We start from the raw sequence: 25,015 nt of genomic DNA, 5'->3' as shown, positions 1-25,015 counted from the left end.
AAATTATAGTGCTTTACACATTTTGCTTTAACTATTACAATGATCTCGTATTGCTTTTAACCCCCCACAGAGTGCTCACTCACTTTCCACTCCTCCACCACCTCTGTCCTTTCCCGCCGGCCGAAGTGGCCGTGCGGTTAAAGGCGCTGCAGTCTGGAACCGCAAGACCGCTACGGTCGCAGGTTCGAATCCTGCCTCGGGCATGGATGTTTGTGATGTCCTTAGGTTAGTTAGGTTTAACTAGTTCTAAGTTCTAGGGGACTAATGACCTCAGCAGTTGAGTCCCATAGTGCTCAGAGCCATTTGAACCATTTTTCTGTCCTTTCCCTCCCATTTCCTTTTCTGTTTATTAGAGTTCCTCTTTATATTTCCTTTCCTTTTCTTTCTACCCATTCTACTCACTCCTCTTTTCCCCACTTTCCTCTTAATCTCGTCACCCTGCCGCTGTACAGTGAACATAAGTAAGTATCACTCACTTCCCATCACTTGCTATCCATACAGTACAGTCTCATTCACTTCCATGTAGGTGAGCGTGCTCTAATTGTGTCTCAACAGCCGGATTGCCCCTTCCATATGGCGAAGGAAAAATGGCAGTTAGCTACATCCCAATGCAGCACAAGACATAGTGGAAAGCCATTGAGCCTGTGCTCACTGCAAGTCTACGACTGGTGCACAACTGTAAGGCTATGTAAGCCATGCAGATAACTGTCATCAGGCGAGGTAATGTCGGTTTTCTTTGGCAACTTCCCCCAAGCTATGTGAATTTGATACCCCCCCCCCCCTCTCTCTCTCTCTCTCTCTCTCTCTCTCTCTCTCTCTCTCCCTCTCTCCCTCCCCCCCCTTTCCCTCTGTGTGTGTGTGTGTGTGTGTGTGTGTGTGTGTGTGTGTGTGTGTGTGTGTGTGTGTGTGTTCACTCACTGTGCGCCAAGTGAGTCCCCTCAGAATGGGTATGTGGAAGCAATGCTGTGCTGACTGCCATGCACCTCAACAGGCATCCTGTCTGCAATCCATCTGCTTATGATGACAGATTATGAGAACTATGGTCTACTACATTATTAAGAACTGTGGTCTACCACATTATTAAGAAAAGTAAGAAGAGATTACTGAATGAAGCGTGAGTCATATTAATTGTTATGAGAACTATGGTCAACTACATTATTAAGAACTGTGGTCTACCACATTATTAAGAAAAGTAAGAAGAGATTACTGCATGAAGCGTGAGTCATATTAATTGTTACATGGCACCTACAAAAAACTGGAAGCTATCTAGGAAATTCTGTGATAAAGGAGATGAAACCCAGTGAATGTCATACTAAACACCATAGCTGTTACTATTTTATCCAACAAAATAGTTGAGAAGATTTCAGAACTCCATTGCAGACATAGCTTGTAATAGTTCATGATGACGAATTACGTAAAAGGTAGACAGAATATCAGTTATGAGAATGATAGTGTCTACCATCGTGCATACCACATATTGGAGTCAGTTTTCTTTATGGTGTGTTATACAGATCGTAAGGTGGATTTAACTTGGTGCTTTGTGGTGATATAACTGTGCTTCCAATCGGAAAACTTCCATCCTTCTCTCCAGTTATTAAATAAGTTATGTCTTGATTTTACATTTCCAGAAACATAAGATGCTGCATATTGCTTCTCAGACAGGAAACAGTCCACCACAAGTTGACAGAACAACACTGGAGTAATGAGTTCATTTGGAAAGTTACTGGAAAAATGATCACATATAATTTTACATGGATCTTAAAAGCTCAGAATATTTCCTGATAGAAGTTCAAATGATGTTTCACATTAGATAACTTAAACCAACTGGAAACGTCATTCTAAGATTTTACTACACAGTCAACACCAGAAGAGAAAAAGAGTGAAATATCTTTGATGGTACATCATTATGTGAAACCTGTATGAATAAATTTCCAAAAAATGCCTCTGTTCTATTATAGTTCTTTGTCATTCAGAATTAGTTGTACTACAGAGTTAGTGTCATATATTTAGATGGTTCCAATCAGGAAAATCATGTGCTACATGGTAATCTTTAAAGTATTAGTTATCACAAGTTCATGTGTTAAATTACAGTTTGTAACGAGTTCAACAGCGTTACTACTGCAAAAAGATCAGAAGCCTTGTAAGAAACTAATGGAAAAGCGAGTATTAATATATATAGAATATGTTACAAAAAGATTCACATCTTTTGTATAAGATTACCTGTTGCAATGTGTTAAACCATTATGGTGAGACTTATCCTTTGACTAGAAGCTTTCTATGAGCTGTTTTGCCATGTGCCTGACTTCCTTTAAGTCATATGCTGAAGTGATATCTGTTGTTGTTGTTGTTGTTGTTGTTGTGGTCTTCAGTCCTGAGACTGGTTTGATGCAGCTCTCCATGCCACTCTATCCTGTGCAAGCTGCTTCATCTCCCAGTATGTACTGCATCCTACATCCATCTGAATCTGCTTAGTGTATTCGTCTCTTGGTCTCCCTCTATGATTTTTACCCTCCACGCTGCCCTCCAATACTAAATTGGTGATCCCTTGATGCCTCAAAATATGTCCTACCAACCAATCCCTTCTTCTAGTCAAGTTGTGCCACAAACTCCTCTTCTCCCCAATTCTGTTCAATATCTCCTCATTAGTTATGTGATCTACCCATCTGATCTTCAGCATTCTTCTGTAGCACCGCATTTCGAAAGCTTCTATTCTCTTCTTGTCCAAACTATTTATCGTCCATGTTTCACTTCCATACATGGCTACACTCCATACAAATACTTTCAGAAACGACTTCCTGACACACAAATCTATACTCGATGTCAACAAATTTCTCTTCTTTAGAAGCGCTTTCCTTGCCATTGCCAGTCTACATTTTATATCCTCTCTACTTCGACCATCATCAGTTATTTTGCTCCCCAAATAGCAAAACTCCTTTACTACTTTAAGTGTCTCATTTCCTAATCTAATTCCCTCAGCATCACCTGACTTAATTCGACTACATTCCATTACCTAGTTTTGCTTTTGTTGATCTTCATCTTATACCTTCCTTTCAAGACACTGTCCATTCCGTTCAACTGATCTTCCAAGTCCTTTGCTGTCGCTGACAGAATTACAATGTCATCGGCGAACCTCAAAGTTTTTATTTCTTCTCCATGGATTTTAATACCTACTCCGAATTTTTGTTTTGTTTCCTTTACTGCTTGCTCAATATACAGATTGAATAACATCGGGGAGAGGCTACAACCCTGTCTCACTCCCTTCCCAACAACTGCTCCCCTTTCATGCCCCTCGACTCTTATAACTGCCCTCTGGTTTCTGTACATATTGTAAATAGCCTTCCGCTGCCTGTATTTTACCCCTGCCACCTTCAGAATTTGAAAAAGAGTATTCCAGTCAACATTGTCAAAAGCTTTCTCTAAGTCTACAAATGCTAGAAACGTTGGTTTGCCTTTCCTTAATCTTTCTTCTAATATAAGTCGTAGGGTCAGTATTGACTCGTGTGTTCCAATATTTCTATGAAATCCAAACTGAACTTCCCCGAGGTCGGCTTCTACCAGGTTTTCCATTTGTCTGTAAAGAATTCGTGTTAGTATTCTGCAGTCGTGACTTATTAAACTGATAGTTCGATAATTTTCACATCTGTCAACACCTGCTTTTTTTTGGGGTTGTAATTATTATATTCTTCTTGAAGTCTGAGGGTATTTCGCCTGTTTCATACATCTTGCTCACCAGATGGTAGAGTTTTGTCAGGACTGGCTCTCCCAAGGCTGTCAGTAGTTCTAATGGAATGTTGTCTACTCCCGGGGCCTTATTTCGACTCAGGTCTTTCAGTGCTCTGTCAAACTCTTCATGCAGTATCATATCTCCCATTTCATCTTCATCTACATCCTCTTACATTTCCATAAAATTGTCCTCAAGAATATCGCCCCTGTATAGACCCTCTATGTACTCCTGCCACCTTTCTGCTTTCCCTTTTTTGCTTAGAACTGGGTTTCCATCTGAGCTCTTGATATTCATGCAAGTGGTTCTCTTTCCTCCAAAGGTCTCCTTAATTTTCCTGTAGGCAGTGTCTATCATACCCTAGTGATATATTCCTCTACATCCTTACATTTGACCTCTAGCCATCGCTGCTTAGCCATTTTGCACTTCCTGTTGATCTCATTTTTGAGACGTTTGTATTCCTTTTTGCCTGCTTCATTTACTGCATTTTTATATTTTCTCCTTCCATCAATTAAATTCAGTATTTCTTCTGCCACACAAGGATTTCTACTAGCCCTCGTCTTTTTACCTACTTGATCCTCTGCTGCCTTCACTACTTCATCCCTCAAAGCTACCCATTCTTCATCTACTGTATTTCTTCCCCCCATTCTTGTCAATTGCTCCCTTATGCTCTCCCTGAAACTCTGTACAGCCTCTGGTTCTTTCAATTTATCCAGATCCCATCTCCTTAAATTCCCACCTTTTTGCAGTTTCTTCAGTTTTAATCTACAGTTCATAACCAATAGACTGTGGTCAGAGTCCACATCTGCCCCTGGAAATGTCTTACAGTTTAAAACCTGGTTCCTAAATCTCTGTCGTACCATTATATAATCTATCTGAAACCTTTTAGTATCTCCAGGCTTCTTCCTTGTATACAACCTTCTTTCATGATTCTTGAACCAAGTGTTAGCTATGATTAAGTTGTGCTCTGTGCAAAATTCTACCAGGCGGCTTCCTCTTTCATTTTGTCCTCCCAATCCATATTCACCTAGTACTTTTCCTTCTCTTCCTTTTCCTACTATTGAATTCCAATCACCCATGACTATTAAATTTTCGTCTCCCTTCATTACCTGAATAATTTCTTTTATTTCATCATACATTTCTCAATTTCTTCGTCATCTGCAGAGCTAGTTGGCATATAAACTTGTACTACTGTAGTAGGCTTGGGCTTCTTGTCTTTCTTGGCCACAATAATGAGTTCACTATGCTGTTTGTAGTAGCTTACCTGCACTCCTATTTTTTTATTCATTATTAAACCTACTCCTGCATTACGCCTATTTGATTTTGTATTTATAACCCTGTATTCACCTGACCAGAAGTCTTGTTCCTCCTGCCACTAAACTTCACTAATTCCCACTATATCTAACTTTAACCTATCCATTTCCATTTTTTAAATTTTCTAATCTACCTGCCTGATTAAGGGATCTGACATTCCACACTCCGATCCGTAGAATGCCAGTTTTCTTTCTCCTGATAACGATGTCTTCTTGAGTAGCCCCGCCCGGAGATCCGAATGGGGGACTATTTTACCTTCGGAATATTTTACCCAAGAGGACGCCATCATCATTTAACCATACAGTAAAGCTGCATGCCCTTGGGAAAAATTACGGCTGTAGTTTCCCCTTGCTTTCAGCCGTTCGCAGTACCAGCACAGCAAGGCCATTTTGGTTAGTGTTACAAGACTAGTTCAGTCAATCATCCAGACTGGTGCCTCTGCAGCTACTGAAAAGGCTGCTGCCCCTCTTAAGGAACCACACATTTGCCTAGCCTCTGAACCAATACCCCTCCGTTGTGGTTGCACCTACGGTATGGTTATCTGTATCGCTGAGGCACGCAAGGCTCCCCACCAATGGCAAGGTCTATGGTTCATAGTGACATCTAAAATACCAAAACTCCTTCCCGTGCTACTAGTATAATTTGGTGGTGTGATGGAGGGGTGGTGAAGTGTGAATGATGATAACACTCATAGACAGATTCAGACAACACTTTTAGGTTCAACTGGTGTATTTGAGTTTTGAGATACATCTGAGGATGTATTAATAATTGATAATGTGAAATAAATCCAGAAAATCAGTACAGTGCTGTCTGAAGAGTTAATTCAGTCAGTCAACATAAAATTATAATTCCATGTTCCTCAGTACCATAATGATGGATGGGAAGGTTTGAACAGATACTATATTGTCTTCCTTAACCCATCTCAATTTTCTACCAGAACTTTACTTCCTCTTCATATTTTCAGCTTGCTTTCGTTTCCATCTCTATCCTCCTCTTCCTTTTGAGTGCAGCTATTTTTTTTCTTTTTCTTTTTGTCACTTGCCTGCAGCCCATTACTGCTATAAGATATGACTCTGTTTTATAGTCCAGTGTTACCTCTGATGTTATTTCAGAAGCTAGTCTCTCTCATGACCTACTTTATTACTGATAGTATCATTCTACCAGCACATGTTCAGTGTTCCTCCTTTTCACCCTAAACTAGAGGGCACAGCGTTATGGTATTAAGCTCACATTTTGAAAAAGGCGATTACCATCTGGCCATCCAGATTAGCCCTTTAACAGTTTTCCTAAACTACTTTGAATTTCAGAATGGTTCCTCTGAAAATATCACAGCCCACACTCTGTCGTGCCTTTTTTCACCTCAGTCAGTGTTCTGACTGATTTAGTGTGCCCCACCATGAATTTCTCTACTGTGCCAACCTCTTCCTTTCATGGTAACCTTTGCACCCAATATCCTCCATTATTTATTGCATAAATTTCCATCTTCCCCTATAGTTTTTATCGTTTACAGCTTCCTCAAGTACCATCGAAGTGATGTGCCATATGACATTTTTAGAATGGCATGTTCTCACTTCCAAGCTTCCATGATGATGCAAAATGTTCGTGATGTTTAGTAGTGAGTGACTGTCGGGACATCCCACTATTATTAGAATATGTGCAGATGGCAGAATGGCTTAAACCCAGACAATGAATGAGCATCTCCACCAGCTATGTGGGGCAGCTTGTTCCTTGGCATCATGCTTTGAAAATGCTTAGATGAGGAGGAGTAACAGTCATGGCTACAATGGACACCTCACAAATGGCTGTCAGATTGGATTATGGACAACTTACTTCTTGTCTTGCTTTTGTACAAGCTACGTATGTATAAGATGATCTGTCAAACCGCTTAATGTATGAGATTGTGTTGTTGTGAAAGGAAGTGTAATTACAGAAAGTTTAAAGTTTAGTTGTTTGTCATTCGTGTAGCTTGGAGGACAATTAATGCTCTCTTTCAGCACCCATCCACGCACAAGGAGATGAAGTTCTATGACGATTGCTGGAACACAGTTGGGTGGAACTGACTAGCAGGCCCAATGTGGCAGGAACCAAGAAAAATGACCAAAACAAATCTTATTAAATAAAGCTGCTGACATAAAATATCAGTGGGTTACAGATCACACACAGGAAAAATCAACAAAGTTCCATTCCAGAAGTAATTTCCAGATACCTTAACACGTGTCCCATCATCCTGTCCTTCCATCTTGTCAGTTTCTGGACGTCTTCCTCTTCTCACAAATTCTGCAGAGAACTATGTAATTTTTTAACATATCCAGCCACCTAATTGTCAACATCCTTCTGTAGCACATCTTGGATGCTGTGATTCTGGTCTTTTCTGGCTTTCCCACAGTACACAATTCACTTCAATACAGTGCAGTGCTCCAAATATAAATTCTTAGAAATTGCTTCCTCAACTTAAGTCCAATGTTTGATGCTTGTAGTCTCCAGGCATGTCTTTGTTGCCTGTGCTAATCTGCTTCTATCATTGATACCATTTTACCTTGAATTTAAATTCCTCTCCTTAATCTCTGTTTATTATTTCCGCCATTGCTTCTTCAATGAATAGTGGGGGTGAAGACTACATCCCTGTCTTATACCCTTTCTAACATGAGCATTTATTGTTGGTCTTCCATTCCAATTTTTCCCTTTTGGCTTATTTTCCTGAGAAATTCAAACATCTTGCACCAGTTTACCTTGTGAGACTTTTTTTCTGTGTTGACCAATACTATGAACTTAATCTCACTTTGTTGGCTCAACATAATTCCATTTACATCAAACATTCTCGTTCTTTCCCCTGTCTGTGCCTTTCCCCTGGCGAAAAAAATGACTTAAATGACAAAACATAAATTTTGTCTCTGTTTTAGAAAGTTTTGTGTTTGTAGGTCCTTCACAAATTAATTTTTCTAGACAGGTGCTCATGTGATGCTTATTTTTTTCAAACATTCATATGCTGAATTAAATTTTCTTATGGAGTATCCCCTTTTTAGGAAATACTACTATCACGCAGAACATGTGTTCACTATAAATGTTATAATACTTTCTAATATTTTCAGGACTGGAATTTCTGAAAAAGTCAGCTATAACTGTTGAGCCTAGCAAGTTTATAATCCCTGCTGGTAGTTCCAGTACAGTTAAAATTACTTATCATGCACAACAAGACCTCCTGAAGTACTTCATAAGTGCAGCCAAGGATGTCTTGGAAATCGGCGTTTTGAGCATTCTAACAGGTGATGAGCCTACCAGACAAAGACTGAGGAGGTAATACTTATTGAAATAATTTTTCATTATATACTGAAAAAAGTTATTAGTACCACACTATCATTGTTTCATTTAAGTGAAAGTAGATTTAAAATATTGTAGTAGTTTTTGCAAATTTATTGTCACTAAACTCATTGAGAGTCACTAATTGATCCATGACACCAGTGACTGAGCTCCAGGGTTGTGGATTAAATTAGCTGACGAAATGGAGCAACCAGCCTTTTATGTAGACTTATTTATGCTGAGGTAACGCCAGGTTCTTGCCAATTTTTTGTTTTTGTATTACTGTTCTGTCTTAATCATTACTAGCTTCTTCCCCCCATGGGTTCGCCTGTTTATGTGTATGTCACATAAAATGCACACATATTTTGGTCCATCACACACCTGTCATGCATGGCAGCCTATATACAGGGGCTTCAACACATCTGTTTATCCATAAATATTAGAGCTAGAGTGTTATTAATGTTGTCAGTTCCACGGTATATACCGGGCTGTGAGTATTAGGCGCAAGCATTACAATCAACTTGTCAGGTGGACCACACCACATGGAGCCAGTGCCCTCACTGGGGGAACCAAACAACTCAGCTGTCCTCTGCATTACCGTTCGCTACAGTCATCAGTGCACTCTGTCATCTTCAGTGAGAACAAATCATGGATACCATAGTTTCCCACATGTTCCATCTGTCAACTTGATTTTAACACATGCGTGAAATACTTGCACCTATTCAATCTTTGTCATTACTCAACTGCTTTCCATTGTGGGTTTGCTGTCCATTGGTGTCTCAACTGGGTTACAATCATTCATGTACAAACATTCCAGTACTTTCCACAAGTACATAGATTGCCTCACAATCTTTCCGCCATCTGATCTTTTGCAATTAATGCCAAGAAATGATTTAATTTTGCCCATATCTTGTATGAAAAATCAGTTTTCCAAAGCCCTTTTAATCTTGTTGATCTCATCATAGTTACTTAGAGCAATTATAATATCATCTACATACAATGGAAGATATGCTGTGCTGTATCCTCGCAAATTACCTACATACAAATATCTGAGAACATTTTACTGTCAGATTGCAACACTTTTGACAAACATATCAAATGTTGCATTATGTGAACGAGGAGCTCGTTTCAATCCTTAGAAGGACTTTCTAATTTGAAGATTGCATTCTTTTGACCCGTGACATCTTGAGGTATCTTCATGTAGACATCTTCATATTGCTCCCCAAGAAGGAAGGCATTTTTGTCATCTTTTGTGTGCATAAAGAGATCAGTCATCTTCAATGATGATGGACACAGTGTTCTCAATGTAGCCAAAAAGACAAATGGAGTGTGTGTTTCATCACGATCATAACCCTTCCTCTAAGCACAGCCTTTGACTACAAGCCTTGCCTTATATCTGTCAGTGTTTCTATCTGGATTTTGTTTCATTTTAAACATCCAGTTGCTATCAATTGGTTTCTTCTCTTGAGAGTACCAGTCAACTCCCATGTCTCATTAAGTTCCAGTGACTTTATTTCCTCGTTGATTGCTTCCCTATATTAATTTTCATCGTGTCTCCCTACTATATCTTCATAGCATTCAGGAACATCATCAATAGATGATTTAGCATGCAAGACCACTATTGCCTAATCATCAAAGGCATGTTTCGTTCCCTGTTGTTTCATTGAAGTGTTTGTACCTTTACAGGCATCTTGATTAGTGCTCTAGAGTTTTCTGTCATATTTTCTTCTTTTTTGTTTTCATCTGTCTTTTATTCTGTGCTGTTTTTGTTTTCTCTTGAAAGCTGCTGTTCACTAGTTGTCCTGCCGAAAGTGAATTTCGTTTCATCAAATATTGCACCCTTTGCTGAAATCACTTCCTTCAGTCCTGGACACCAAAATCTGTATCCATGTAGACAACAGCTAATAAATATGCATTTAAGAGAATGAGAATGAAACTTTCTAACAGTTCCATTTTTAAAAAGGCTTAACAATCAAAATCTTTAACTTCTCCAAGTTGGGTTTTCTCCCATACCATAGTGCTGCTGGTATTTTTCCTTCCAAGGCTGTAGTTGGCCTCCTACTTGTAATTTAAACTGTGGCCACACTACTTCTGTCCATAAACTATTGTCAAGTTTTGATTTGAGAAGCGTACTGTGTGTGTTATCCAAAATAGTCTTGTTTAGATGTTCAGTATATTGCATTGTCAACCCAAATTGAATACCAAAGTCTTCACAGATAGTCTTCAGCTCATTCAGTATATACTCTCACCCATTATCACAATCAAGATGAACTGTAGACATTGCTTAAGAAATTTTGAAAAGTTTCGCAACTTCTGACTTTGCATCTAGAACATACACACAAGCAAAATGAGTAAGGTCATTAACAAATGTTAAAACATATCTTGTATTATCATATTGGTTTGGAATAATTTCCAATTTCCAGTTGGATCAGTATGAATAAGTTCTGGTGGTCTGGTTGTTTTTACTCTTCGTGATCTGTGGAGGTTTTAATGAAGCAGGGTTGCCCACTACGATTCTGTTTTGGTTTTACACTCCTTCAGTAATTTAGTTAAGCAATGAACTTTCATTTTTTTTTCATTTTCACTACTCAGATTCCGACTAAAGATTCTGTGGCCTTCAGCCTCATAGTACAGAATTCAGAAATAGTTTAAATAAAATTTTCCTAGTAAAATCTATTATTTCAGTACATTCTAATATCTATTCTGAAAGTAATGAGGTAATCAGTTTTATTGGAAATGCATACTATTAACAGTTATGGACAATGACGTATATTGTGCAATACATATTAAGTAAAATTCGAGTGAGCTAATAGATCAAATTCAGCTATAAGACTGCATCCAAAAGAAAGCCTAAATTTTACTGATTCCAGCAAAGTGTTTAAATTAACCTAAAGTCTATTAGTTAAATAGATATTAAGACTTAAAATCTGTAGCCTGTATGACTTTCAGTGCCAATTGTGACCAAACTACCAAATAATTCCGAGATCTGTTTCGATACTTTTGCTACCTTTATTTTTCTACGTAAAATAACTCCAGTCTCAACTTTGTAAGTGCATTAATTAAGAATTAAGTAAATTTGAATATGTAAAAATTATTGTTCAAAAGGGCTGCCGTTGTTATAAGTCGGGAATTCCCACAGCGGATGCATAAGTTAGTTTCGCGTATTTAAATTGATACAGCTCACTCATAGTTAACTTCAAAACCAGTTAGAAAGGATCATTTTAACCCTGAGAAATTATAAACTATAATATATTAACAGAAATAGTCAAATATTCAAGCACTCGTCTATATAAGGTCCGAGCTGGTGCAGTACTCATTTAGTTCTCAGTCAGATTCTCTTGGAGAAAAAGTGCGGCAAGTTGGTTAATTTCTCGGTAATTGCAATTGTGAACTTTGTTAGAGACTGGAAGTTTTTGACCTACCTATTGTGACGATTAAGTGTAAGAGCCTGGGTCACATGAATATTGTGTGTGCGAGTGATAACAAATAAATCGCACTGTGGTTGGCATAAATGTTCAACAATGAATACGATCTTCACTTTTGATTTTGGAAAACTTCACCTAGGATCCTGGCTTCTTAATTTCAGTGTGATTTAGGTGAGACGGACGCAGCTACAGGGAAGACATATTGAATAAACAAAGCAAGGTAGGTCGAGAACACTGCGCACTATCTACTGGGTAAAGGCCAATGTCTGCTTGTGTCTGTGTATGTGCGGATGAATATGTGTGTGTGTGCGAGTGTATACCTGTCCTTTCTTCCCCGTAAGGTAAGTCTTTCCGCTCCCTGGATTGGAATGACTCCTTACCCTCTCCCTTAAAACCCACATCCTTTAGTCTTTCCCTCTCCTTCCCTCTTTCCTGATGAAGCAACCGTTGGTTGCAAAAGCTTGAATTTTGTGTGTATGTTTGGGTTTGTTTGTGTGGCTATCGACCTGCCAGCGCTTTCGTTTGGTAAGTCACATCATATATATGTATGTGATACAAATATTATGTATGTAGCTCCTTCTGCCATTGGTAGTACTACTATCTACATAAGAACAGACTATTAGTGATAGCAGAGGCGAAAGAAACAACACATGTAACATTTGTATCCCGTGCTTCAGTTGACCTTTATAGTTCAACTGAACAACAGGATATTAATGCTAACGAAAATGAAGAAATCGACATATGCTAAACTTGTATCCCATACTGCAGTTAAGCAATACAGTTTGAATGAGGTTCAAGATACAACCCATATATATGTGACGTGAGGTATTCTATGCTACCAATATTTCCATCCATTTTTTCCCCTTCATTTTCCACATAAATAAAACGATACAAACATACGATAGCCTTAATGTGAAAATACTACTTGCCTTCATATATGTCAACTATATTTTTTGTCTCTTGTATTCCTTTGTTTCTGAACAATCTTGTCAGCTCTTTCATTTGTGTAATAAATGCTCTCCGGCCAATTCTGATGTCATTGGTCAAAGCCGACAGGTTGTATACCCTGCTTCACTAGACTCGATAACTTTTATTGTGTCGTCAATCAGCATAAGAAACTTAACATTCGGCAACCACATAACAACAACAGAATAAAAGATAATAGCACAGAGTTGCCATCAAAACAGAAAAAGGAGTATACTGTCATATAAATAAATGAATGAAGAAAAAGAAGAAACTAAAAGAAGAATTGTCATAATTCTGTTGAGAGATTTGGAGTGCAAACGTCAACAGTTTAAGAAATTTTCACTCTGTTTGGGAACAAGTTAGCAGCATATTTTTTACAACAGTATCATGAAATATTGGTTATTCACTCTCTTGCCATATATTCTACTTTGGGACTGCTTCTCTGTGCGTAAGCCAGACAAAACTCATTTGAGTCACAACACTTATATCATGAAAACTATAGAGATAGAAGACAGACATTAATTTTGGAAAATGGAATGAAGCCTGCACGAATGTGGCTCACTGGGCAGGACCAACCTGCTAAGAGATCATCTAGTGAAATGTGGTTATAATCAAAAGGTTTGTTGGCTGTTGCAACCTTTACATCTTACCCATGGGCACTACCAGAGCCAGCATCAGTTTTATCTTAATCACTTGCAGTTAGACCAGGACCTTCACGGTTAGGATTTAGGCATGCATGTAGACTTCTGTGAATGAATCTTAATAAGTTGTGGGCAATGACACTGTCTTTGCAGCACATATTCTATATTTGGATGGATCTCTGTTCCACAGCAGTTAAGCCATTAATTGCCAAAAGATGCCTGATATATGCACAGAAGCCAGTGAATCAAAATACATGTGACAAATTATTACTGAAAGCCACCAGTTTGTTATCTGTTAGATGTTGCAAACTGCCAGACAATCCTTACACTTTTGTGCTCAGTATTGACTATGGAGGTCATCATTTGCAGCTGTTCTCTCTTTAAATGACATGGGGAACTTGGTGTATCATGTTTATTAGCCACAGGTCATAAGTCTTCAGATAATCCAACACAATGTAAACAGTCCTTTTCAGGGCCAGATAAGAAAATCGATCTTTGAAAAAGAATATGCTATCTTGTTCCATTCAAGATAATAGGCGATTATATAAAAAAGATGGTACCTGGGTTATGTTTAAATACTGTTACATTATCCACTACTTTTTATTTTTTCCCAGTGAGCAATTGTAAAGCATGGTAACAGTTGGCAAAAACTCAGTAACACAATATATTTTCCTTGACATTGGTGGTTTGGAATTTGTGATCATTTTATGAGTTCATTCTGCTATTCACCATATAGAGGAGGCACTAAGTTACAGAAAGGCACAACTAAAAAGACTGCTATACATTTGAATTTTCAGCCAAAACGCTTTCTTCTAAAGTAGAAAACACACATGTCCCCCCCCCCCCCCTCCCCTAATGGACACACACACACACACACACACACACACACACACACACACACACACACACACACACACAGATAAGGTGGGGCTGTCAGAGTTGTTATATTTTTGTTACTGCATCCTGGATGATCCATCATTCAGTATATAATTAAGAATCACACTAAGGATTTTTGCTTGCTATCTGCTACCAGCTCATCTCATTGTGTTATCTAGAATGGTGCAGGGGAGCTCTTTGTTTTTGATACATGAGGGTTGGAACTTAAATAGTGGCAACTATTTATTCACAACCGATACAAAAGAGTTACATGTTTGTACCTGTTACTGTCCTTCAAAGTAATCACCAGCGTTGTGTAGAACCCGTTGCCAGCGATATGGAAGGTGTAGTGTACCGTTAGCAGAGCCTGTTCTGTTGATGGTGCGAATCTCTGGAACAATTCTGAAGCGAATGCTACGAAATGGTTCCTTCATCTTTGGAATCAAATCAAAGTCGCAAGGACTTAAGTCCGGGGAGTATGGGGGAAGGTACAGTATGTCCCAGTCTCATCAACTGAGCAGAGAAGCCACAGCTTGTGCTGTATGTGCCCGCGCATTGTCATGCAAAATGATGGATGGATTGCACAAAAAATGTTGCCGCTTCTTTCGCAAATCTGGTTGCAGGTGATGCTCCAAAAATGAACAGTAATATTGTATACTGACGGTCTGCTGTGGAGGAATGTAATGCATTAGGATAACCACCATCACAGTCTTACACAAGAATCACCATAACTTTCACTATACTGGGGCTCCGATGCACTTTCGGCTTTTGCGGTGACCCATAATGATACTATACTTGAATTGGCATTTCAGTTTAGGCTTGTATGATGTGAACCATGTCTCATCCAGTGTTATGATACGGCTTAAAAAAGCCTCTCCTTCGCGCTCATAGCGCTCCGAGTGTGTGTGAGCAGTGTCCATTTCTGCATTTCCGTCAGGTCATGCGGAATCCATCGTGATGCAATTTTTCGCATGCCCAGGTGTTCCTTCAGGATGCGAAGCACAGTCGTATGTGCTAATCCGGTTTTGTGGGCGAGCTCATGAATCATATGGCATCGGTCACTGTCCACTAACGTGGCAACAGCATGCACTTCTTCAGAGATGCTAGGATCACCTGCCCGAGGCACGTCTACCACAGTTTGCCGACCTTCGTTGAAGGCTTTTACCCAACGTGCCACTGTTCTGTACAGCAATGCCGATTCCCCGCGTGCATCTTGAAGACCTTGATGATAATGTCGTTCTGTACAACCTCTGGTACATTCAATCTTGATCCAACTCCGTTGTTCCTATTTCGAAAACATAGTGACACCGTTACATTAGACTGCTCACTCACAAGTGATTGTGTTTCCCTCGATTGTGCTCATGCCTGTGACATGGGATGGGCAAGTCCATTTGCTCGGAGGTAAGGTAGGTATGTCAACAACGTGTGCTATCAGCGTCAATAGTAGATTCCAGTGCATAGTGTCTCCACAGCAGTGTTGTCACTATTTAAGTTTCAACCTATGTATCTATAAATTACGATTGTATTAAGGTAGATTGGAAGGGGGGGATGAAATATTTAGTATTAATAGTTCCCATAAAGTTTAACACCTCACATTTCTGATAAGAGTAAGATAAAGGCATATTTGTATGTTTCTGTTATAATGTTAATTTTTATCTGTGAACAAAATACTTTCACATGAACGTATAGAAGCAAGAGCAACCATTTCATTTCATTTTCTAATGTTACAGACTATGGAATGATATGAAATCTAAGACTACATGTAATTCATTGGAACAATATTCATTCATGGACTTATCAAGTATTTGTGAAGCTTTTGCTGACGAGAAAGCCCTAACTGGATTGGAACTTTTAAGGGACCCTGAGGTAAATTACTCTTGATTTTCTTGTTTGAGCGCTCTGGAGAACTCTGTTAGTGACAGAGTAAAAAACTACCACCTTGATGTATAAAATAATCATATTATTGACAAGAATCACTTTCTGATGTGAATAGGTGTTGAGATTGTAATGTTATGAGACTTGTTCCTTCTGGAAAGCCAACTTTGTGAATGTCATTTCATTTAGGGCATTTGTCTGACCCATTGGTAGTCTTATAGTAATAATTTAGGAGTAAAATTTAATATGCATGTACAGAAAGAATCAATTGTTTCTTTATTTAAAGGACTTCATATTTGCAATTGACTGTACATTTATTAAAAAGTCCACTAATGAAATTTCAGCCTTTTGGCCACTTTTAAGTGGATTACAGCTGCTGTATACACAGCAGTGGTCAGCAATAAAAAAAGTAAAAACAAAGTGAGCCTCTATGGCATATGCAGCCTTAGTCACATACACCAACATTATGTGAATATGGGATGAAAACACATGAAATAAAATTAATGCTTACTGCACATGTCAGTATATCATATAAGTATGGTATCTGTTTCAGCATGTGTAATAAGCAAAAGTTTTATTTCATGTGTTTTTATCCTGTACGTCACTTAATAAAGGTGAATCTGGCTGAAGCTGACACAGTTGGTAGAGGCTCACTTCATTTTTATTCCTTTTATTGCTGATTGCTGCAATGTTTACAGCAACTGTTACCCACTTGGAAAAAGTCCAAAAGGTCAAAACTGCAATAATAGACTTGTAATAAATGTACAGTCAATGGCAAATAAGAGTCAATGGCAAATGAGAGTGTAAACCCACAGAAAATACAGTTGTGTAATTTTTTCCTTGGTTTAGTCGTTATGAATTTATTTCTTACTTTTTCTGCAAATAAATCCTTATACTTAAAGACTCTTTATACAAACAGGAACAAGGTTTCTATCACAATTCGTGTTAATTCTCTAAACTATTTCGGATATGAAAAGACGTTTCTTCTCTATATCTTATAAAATGTCGGTAATGACTTTACAAAATATAAAAAGTTTATACATTTCCCATATGTGCCCGCATTATTTGTTGGCTAGATTGTTCTCTTATTGTAATATGCTAGTTTCAGTAGTGAAAGAAGTCATATTTTTGATTTCATGTCTCATATTGAAATTAGTCTCATGAACATCTATAGTTTACTTTTTGTTGGTGCTGTTATATCTTTCGATGGTGGTATGGCGACAGATTATTTAAACATGACTTACAGCTGCATATGTTAAGGACCTTGTATTCTCCTCATGTGTAGGAAGTTATAAAGTGCCTCAAAATCATTGGGAAACACTGTTGCCTTTTATATATTTTACTTTATTTTACTTTTTGCAGCAAGCTGTGGATACTCTGTGCAGATCCTTTGTTCAGCAGGACATTTCACTCACTGTTGAAAATAGTGGTGAGAAGACATACGGTCCAAGTTCGGGTTTGACATCAGACTGTTCAGGAAGCCAGACGCAGTTTTTCACTTCCCTGTACAATGAAACAGTTGATGAGACAATAAAAAGGTATAGTGACATTTATTCATAAAACATGCATACTTACGTTTCTTTCGTTCCTCCCAGCGTATTAAATGACAAAGCAATGGATGTGCGTACTGCCAGCTGTTGGTGTACAAAGTCCACAGTAGTATAGTGATCCAATTCTTATTCCATCATCAGGTGTGTTAATGAAATGAGTGTCTAGTGGCTCAGAATACGATTATATCTTCACCTTGTCTAGTGTTTGTTTACAGCCACTGCTTGCAGCACACCTGTGTGTCAACCATCACAGTATTCAGCTTCCTGTCAGTGGTTCACTCCTCACTTACACAGTCCTTGGTCTATATATAACATTATCTACCAGTCTAGTTCAAATTGATTCCTTGAAATCATAGTCCCAATAGTGAGATGTAGGAGGATTTACCTAAGTCTCGTCATACATCGTTCTCTGTCCCTTAGTCAGGCCGTGCTACGCCACCATCCATTTTTCAGGTTGTAGTAACTCTGTGGTGATGGTGCTCAACACAACTGTTGTGAACGATGAAAATTTGTCAGGATTGTGGAATAAGGTTTCAGGATCTGCATATGGAAGGAAATAAAGTGAAATTATTTGGCGCTCTGTTAGAGCATTGGTAGCAGTGGCTCCATTAGTCACAGGTCACTATGTTTGCTGAAAGTTTCATTCTATATCGTAATTAAACCAAGTGCAAGGTTCCAAGCTTTGCTGAGAGTGTTGCCAGTGTAGCGGTTGATTAGTTGGATGTTTGTTTGTATTTCAGTAGATCCCTCGATAACAAAGTGATGTAGGAACCACAGCTGCTTTGGTCACGCTTCTTGCCAAGTATTTCTGATAGTGTTTACAACCACTGGCTGGTCTTGTTTGATTGCATTAAACAATCACATCATTGAAGTTCTTGGAGTACTCATCAACAGCATGCCCTTATCTGTCCAATGTAAAATTTTCTGCATTGTCAAGGAATTTGATACAACCTGGTGTTGTGAAGTCCAAGACACTCCTCAGTAATGCGACCTCTGCCTAAGACTGTTACCGACAACACCAGTGACATACTTGTGCTTAATGCTGCGAGTCAGGGATCACAGGACAGTGTGTATCGGTATGGGAAGTGGTGGGAATATAAGTGGCACTTTGTTCACCAGATGGACAGTTCATCAGATCATTTCATGATGTAGACACTGTTGTTGTTGCGATCTTCAGCCCAAAGACTGGTTTGATGCAGCTCCCCATGTTACTCTGTCTTACGCAAGCCTCTTCATTTGCAAGTAACTACTACAACCTACATCCTTCTGAGTCTGCTTAGTGTATCTCTTCGTCTCCCTGTACGATTTTTACCCTCCACACTTCCCTCCAGTACTGAATTAAATGTGTCCTACCAACTGATACCTTCTTCTAGTCAAGTTGTGCCATAAATTCCTCTTCTCTCCAATTCTATTCTGTACCTCCTCATTAGTTACATGATCTGCCCATCTAATCTTCAGCACCACATTTCAAAATCTTCTATTCTCTTCTTGTCTAAACTATTTATCGTCCATGTTTCACATCCATACATGGCTACCCTCCATACAGATATTTTCAGAAAACACTTCGTGATACTTAAATCTATACTTAGCATTAACAAATAACTCTTCTTCAGAAACAATTTCCTTGCATTGTCCATTCCGTTCAACTGATCTTCCAAGTCCATTGCTGTCTCGGACAGAATTACAATGTCATCGACAAACTGCAGGTCTTTATTTCTTCTCTCTGGATTTTAAATCATCCTACAAATTTTTCTTTGGTTTCCTTTACTGCTTGTTCAGTATACAGATTGAGTAACATTGGGGATAGACTGCAACCCTGTCTAACTCCCTTCTCAACCATTGCTTCCCTTTCGTGCCCCTTGACTCCTATCACTGGCTTCTGGTTTCTGTGCAAATTGTAAATAGCCTTTCGCTCCCTATATTTTACCGTTGCCACTTTCTTAATTTGAAAGAGAGTATTCCAGTCAACACTGTCAAAAGCTTTCTCTAAGTCTACAAATGCTATAAATATAGGTTTGCCTTTCCTTAACCTAGCTTCTAAGATAAGGCATAGGGTCACTATTGCCTCACGTGTTCCTACATTTCTACAGAATCCAAATTGATCTTCCCCAAGGTTGGCTTTTACCAGTTTTTCCATTCGTCTGTAAAGAATTCGTCTCAGTATTTTGCAGTCGTGACTTATTGAACTGATAGTTCTGCTTTCTTTGGAATTGGAATTATTATATTCTTCTGTAAGACTGAGGGTATTTCGCTTGTTTCTTACATCTTGCCCACCATATGGAAGAGTTTGGTTATGGCTGGCTCTCCCAAGGCTCTCAGTAGTTCTAACGGAATGTCGTCTACTCCCGGCACCTTGTTTCTACTTAGGTCTTTCAAGTGCTCTGCCAAATTCTTGATGCAGTATCACATCTCGCATCTCATCTTCATCTATGTCCTCTTCCATTTCCATAATATTGCCTGTAAGTACATTGCCCTTGTATGAACCTTATGTATACTCCTTTCACCTTTAGGCTTTTGCTTCTTTGCTTAGGATTGGTTTACCATATGAGCTATTGATATTCATACAGGTGCTTCTCTTTTCTCCAAATATCTCTTTTTCTGTAGGCATGTTCTATCTTACCCCTAGTGATATATCCTCCTGCATCCTTACATTTGTATTCTAGCCATTCCTGCTTAGCCATTTTAGCATCTTCCGTTTACAGCATTTTTATATTTTCTCCTTTTATCAATTAAATTCAGATCTCTTGTGTTACCCAAGGATTTCTGGTAGTCCTCGTCTTTTTACCTACTTGAGCCTCTGGTGCCTTCACTATTTCATCTCACATGGCTACCCATTCTTCTTCTACTGAATTCCTTTTCCCTGTTCTCATCAATCATTTGCTAATGCTCGCTCCGAAACCTCTAGTTCTTTCAGTTTATCCAGGTCCCATCTCCTTAAATTCCTGCCTTTTTACAGTTTCTTCAGTTTTAATCTACGATTATAATCTATCTGAAACCTCCTTGTGTCTCCAGGTCTCTTCCACGTATACATCCTTCTTTCATGATTCTTAAACCAAGTGTTAGCGATGATTAAGTTATGCTCTGTGCAAAATTCTACCAGGCGGCTTCCTCTTTCATTCCTTACCCTCAGTCCATATGCACCTATTACTTTTCCTTCTCTTCCTTTTCTTACTATCGAATTCCAGTCCCCTATGATTGTTAAATTTTTGTCTCCCTTCATTATCTGAACGATTTCTTTTATCTCGTCATACATTTCTTCAATCTCTTCTTCATCTGTGGAGCTAGTTGGCATATAAACTTGCACTACTGTGGTAGGCATGGGCTTCATGTCTATCTTGGCTGCAATAATGCATTCACTGTGCTGATTGTAGTAGCTTATCCACATTCCTATTGTTTTTATTCATTATTAAACTTACTCCTGCATTACACCCATTTGATTTTGTATTTATAACCCTGTATTTGCCTGACCAGAAGTCCTGTTCCTCCTGTCACCGAACTTCACTAATTCCCACTATATCTAACTTAACCTATCCGTATCCATTTTCAAATTTTCTAGCCTACCTGCCCAATTAAGGGAGCTGACAGTCCACGCTTCTACACGTAGAACACCAGTTTTGTTTCTCCTGATAACAACATTCTCCTGAGTAGTCCCTGCCCAGAATATTTTACCCAAATGATGCCATCATCATTTAACCGTACAGATAGATGCATACCCTTGGGAAAAATCACGGCTGTAGTTTCCCCCTTGCTTTCAATTGACAGTATCCTGAAATATTGTGCATTTTGGGCACCAGTAGCCAGCAGTACATTTATGAATTATTTGGTTGTGCATACATTATTAATTTTTCTAAAAATAGTTACAAAAAGTGGGAGACAGTATTCTCAAATTCTCAGCATTGCATGTATTGTAAAGCTGTTCCCAAGCCAAAGGTTGGTTTGAACTTCACTGTGCTTAACCAGGCCTGGTCCACTGACCTTGGAACTGACTTGCCCAGGAATTTGCAAGGGACCTACAGTTTAATGTTGACTACCAACTGCTGTATAACGTGGCCTTTTCACATTAATAAATCATTGCTAGAAATGAAAGGACTAATGACAGAAAAGTATGTAACACCAACGAATGAGTGAACTCATATTTTGATTTGTAGTCTGATGCTTGCCCATAGTGGCAAATTGCATGTTTTACTATTTCAAAATTATGGAGTTCCTATGTTTTACCCATTGGTGTCAAGTTTTGTGGAAGATACAGAAAGTACATGGGCATCTCCTAAACTCACTAGCATACATGAAAAGTACTACATTTGTCTAGCAGCTTACTGATTCTGTTGTGTTAATTTTGGCTAAGTCATGAGGTATTTGACACCATTCATATTGTAGCCTCATCACTGCGCAGGTTGTCAGACTGCAAATTTGAAGTTCTTGGAGTTTCATATGTAGCTCTTCTCTAAAAACACTTTATGTATAGGAAAAATGACTGTTAATAGTGGTTTGAATTTAATGTTAAACTGCAGGTCTCCTTCTAATTTAGATTATAAAAAGGATGTCATGTTGGATACAAAGTCAAGTAGCAGTAAAGCTTGGTCTTTAAATAAACTATTGATTTCCATCCTTCTTTTACTTGTTATTAATCCACAACTGTCTTATCGTTACAGCTCTTCAGAAGCAGGTTTTGAAAGTGGAAATCAAAGTTCATTCTGGAGTATTTCAGCAGAGAGTCTTGTGCTGTTGCCACCACGTATAACTGAAGGATGCATACAAGTGTTCAGCAAATCTCGAGGTCCGCAAATATTTGAAACCCAGTTAAACAACAGATTCTTAGCCGTCACTCCTGCAGAAGGAGTTGTTCCTCCTAATGGAGAAGTGACGATTACTGTGTCATGTTCTGCATTGCCTAAGAGCACCTGCAAAGAAAGTGAGGCTGTATTAAAGGTAAATAATGTATTAAAGTTCCTAGGGAGAAATGAGTTGATACGACATTGTAATGTGATTTCCATTAACTATGAAACAATGGAAACTGCAGGTAGGAATATCAACAATGTAGGAAAAAGAGATTGCTACTTACTGTAAAGAAGACACGTTAGGTTGCAGACAGGCGCAATTAAGACAAAGAGCAAAAGAGAAACGCACACACCATTCATATGCACAAGGTGTGCTTGCTTGTCTGTATGAATGGTGTGCTTCTCTTTTGCTGATGAAGGCTGTGGCCGAAAGCTTTGTATAAGTGTCTTTTAATTGTGCCTGTCTGCAGCTTAAAGTGTCTTCTTTATGGTAAGTAGCAATCTCTCTTTTCCTACATTGTTGATATTCTTTTAACTATGGTCATATGACAGATAGATCAACATTTCAAGACATATTAGGTAATCTTAAAACTCTTGCAGTTTCTTCTGGATTTAATATTCCGTATGCACCTTTATCTGATATAACAAGATAGAAGGATGGGGTGAAATACTTTGTGAAGAAAAATTTTTCTAGTCCTTCCAGATGTGTTCTGGAAGCTAAGAGAAGGGCAGTGGTGGACATAAAGCTATGAAGGTGAATTGAGAGTCATGCTTAGGTTGCTCAGTTGGTACAGCACTTGCCCATAAAAAGCAAGTCTAGAAGTTTCAAATCGGCACACTCTTTGCTCCAGAGTGATAATTTCATCCTGGAAATACTTCTAGTTCGTCAAAACATACTGACAAGAGTGCTTGATTCCTTACTACTCAAGTTTTAATTTACATCAATTTTATTACAATGTTAAAGGGGCTATTTTATCATTTACTGGGTCCTCAAAATGATAGTGATTGCTGTCAATCAAGCTCACTTTTGCTAGTAATGGTAAAAACCATTCTCTGGAGATTTTGCAGCATTTACATTGTCTTCCATGCAACAGTAAAAGTACTAATTAATGTTTACATAGTGTATTTCCTTAAGTGTAGATACGAAACATACTTTTATGTGGATATAATTAACAAAATGAATTGCATTTCACTCGAAATTTATACTGATTGGTACATTGTCAAGATGTATTGAATAGATTTTACCGTAGAATCTGTCGGCATAAAACTTTGTAATCTGTCTTTGAAAGGACATACTCTGTCGACCAATTAAAGCAAAGAATGGGCACAATTTTAGTTTGGTATCAATATTTCTTTTTCGCCCCATATCTCGACTTGTGAAATTCTAAAACTAAGAGATGAATCATAGTGTAGTGCAGCAAAGCATATATCGTGCTGTCATTTTAAACTGTGCATACACGGTCAGTTATGATTTTATTTTAAGTTCGTGTTTTATTCGTGAGTGATAACTAGTATGTTGTGTACACTAAAGAACTAAGCATTCAGGGTTTTAGAGTGCATTTATTATTTCCAAATTCATCAGAGACTGAGATGTGCATTGCTTGAAACAATGGGTTTGTATTAGGGAGAAGAAGTGTTCACATCTCTATCAGACTATACAGATATAGGTTTTCCCATGTTTCCCAACATCATATCAGGCAAACACTGGGATAGCTACTTTAGCAAGGCCATGACTAATTTCAATATATATTCTTGTAAAACCCAAGCTTGTGCTCAGTCTGGGGACTTTTAAATATTCTTTCACTAAACTTAAAAGACTTTGGAAGTGACTGCATTTGTGTTCCATGTTTTAATTATTGATGACCTGTGACTTATTGAAGTACATACATTTCTTTTATTACTTTATTATATTACTTTAATGTGTTTCGGTTTTTCAGATCTATCTGGAAAATGACGTGAAGCATGTACGTATTGTCATTAAACAGGGAATGTGAGAAGTATTGACAGTAAACTGAAGACAAGTGGTGTTCATAGGATGTTTTGTTAAGAACAAATGTAAATATTCTTTAGTACTAAAAGATATAAAAGTACTTTATGGAAGATGTTTTATATTTGTATGTATGACGGTCATTTAACTTGTATAAAAATGAACAGTGTCGTGTTTTATAGCTGTAATTGTTTCATTAAACAAACATTTTTAAAGTTTGTAATTCATTTATTTGCTGGTAGAGCAGAAAAAAAAAGGCTCGTTAACATTCTTATTTATGTTTTTACAGTGAATCGTACATATCCTAGTTAGTGTTCTTGGAAAGTTTAGAGTGATAGATAACACCAGAAATAAAGTAACATTGTGGTGGAAGAGTGTTTATAGCAATAAAAAATACAATAATACCTAGTGAGATTGCCACAGATTCAGAATGTCAAGTAATTTCGATGAAGATAAGTGGTAAATGTGGAAGAAACATAATCATCGTGTGCTTTTATAGATCTCTTGCCTTAGCAGCAGCAGCAGCAGCAGCAGGAGTAGTGGTGGAACATTCATTTAAGGGGGAACTTGGACAATATTTAATGT

At 38.2% G+C, this 25,015-nt stretch overlaps 1 protein-coding gene across 4 annotated transcripts in view; it reads left to right on the top strand.

Annotated features, from left to right (window-relative positions):
• LOC126236887 (uncharacterized) overlaps positions 1–24,609 on the top strand; it is a 316,723-nt gene extending 292,114 nt beyond the window's left edge. For all 4 annotated transcript variants that reach the window (XM_049946521.1, XM_049946522.1, XM_049946520.1 and 1 more), the window contains 5 exons: positions 8,125–8,329; positions 15,971–16,106; positions 17,478–17,653; positions 22,318–22,594; positions 24,381–24,609. In XM_049946521.1, coding sequence (XP_049802478.1) covers positions 8,125–8,329; positions 15,971–16,106; positions 17,478–17,653; positions 22,318–22,594; positions 24,381–24,437 — 851 coding nt within the window. In that variant the 3' untranslated portion in view covers positions 24,438–24,609. The remainder of the gene's footprint in view (positions 1–8,124; positions 8,330–15,970; positions 16,107–17,477; positions 17,654–22,317; positions 22,595–24,380) is intronic.
• The last annotated feature ends 406 nt before the right edge of the window (positions 24,610–25,015 follow it).

This window comes from Schistocerca nitens, chromosome 2, assembly GCF_023898315.1.
Source record: "Schistocerca nitens isolate TAMUIC-IGC-003100 chromosome 2, iqSchNite1.1, whole genome shotgun sequence".
NCBI classification, from domain to species: domain Eukaryota; kingdom Metazoa; phylum Arthropoda; class Insecta; order Orthoptera; family Acrididae; genus Schistocerca; species Schistocerca nitens.
Note: the sequence above shows the minus strand (reverse complement) of the source record. Positions and strands in the feature narration are given on the sequence as shown.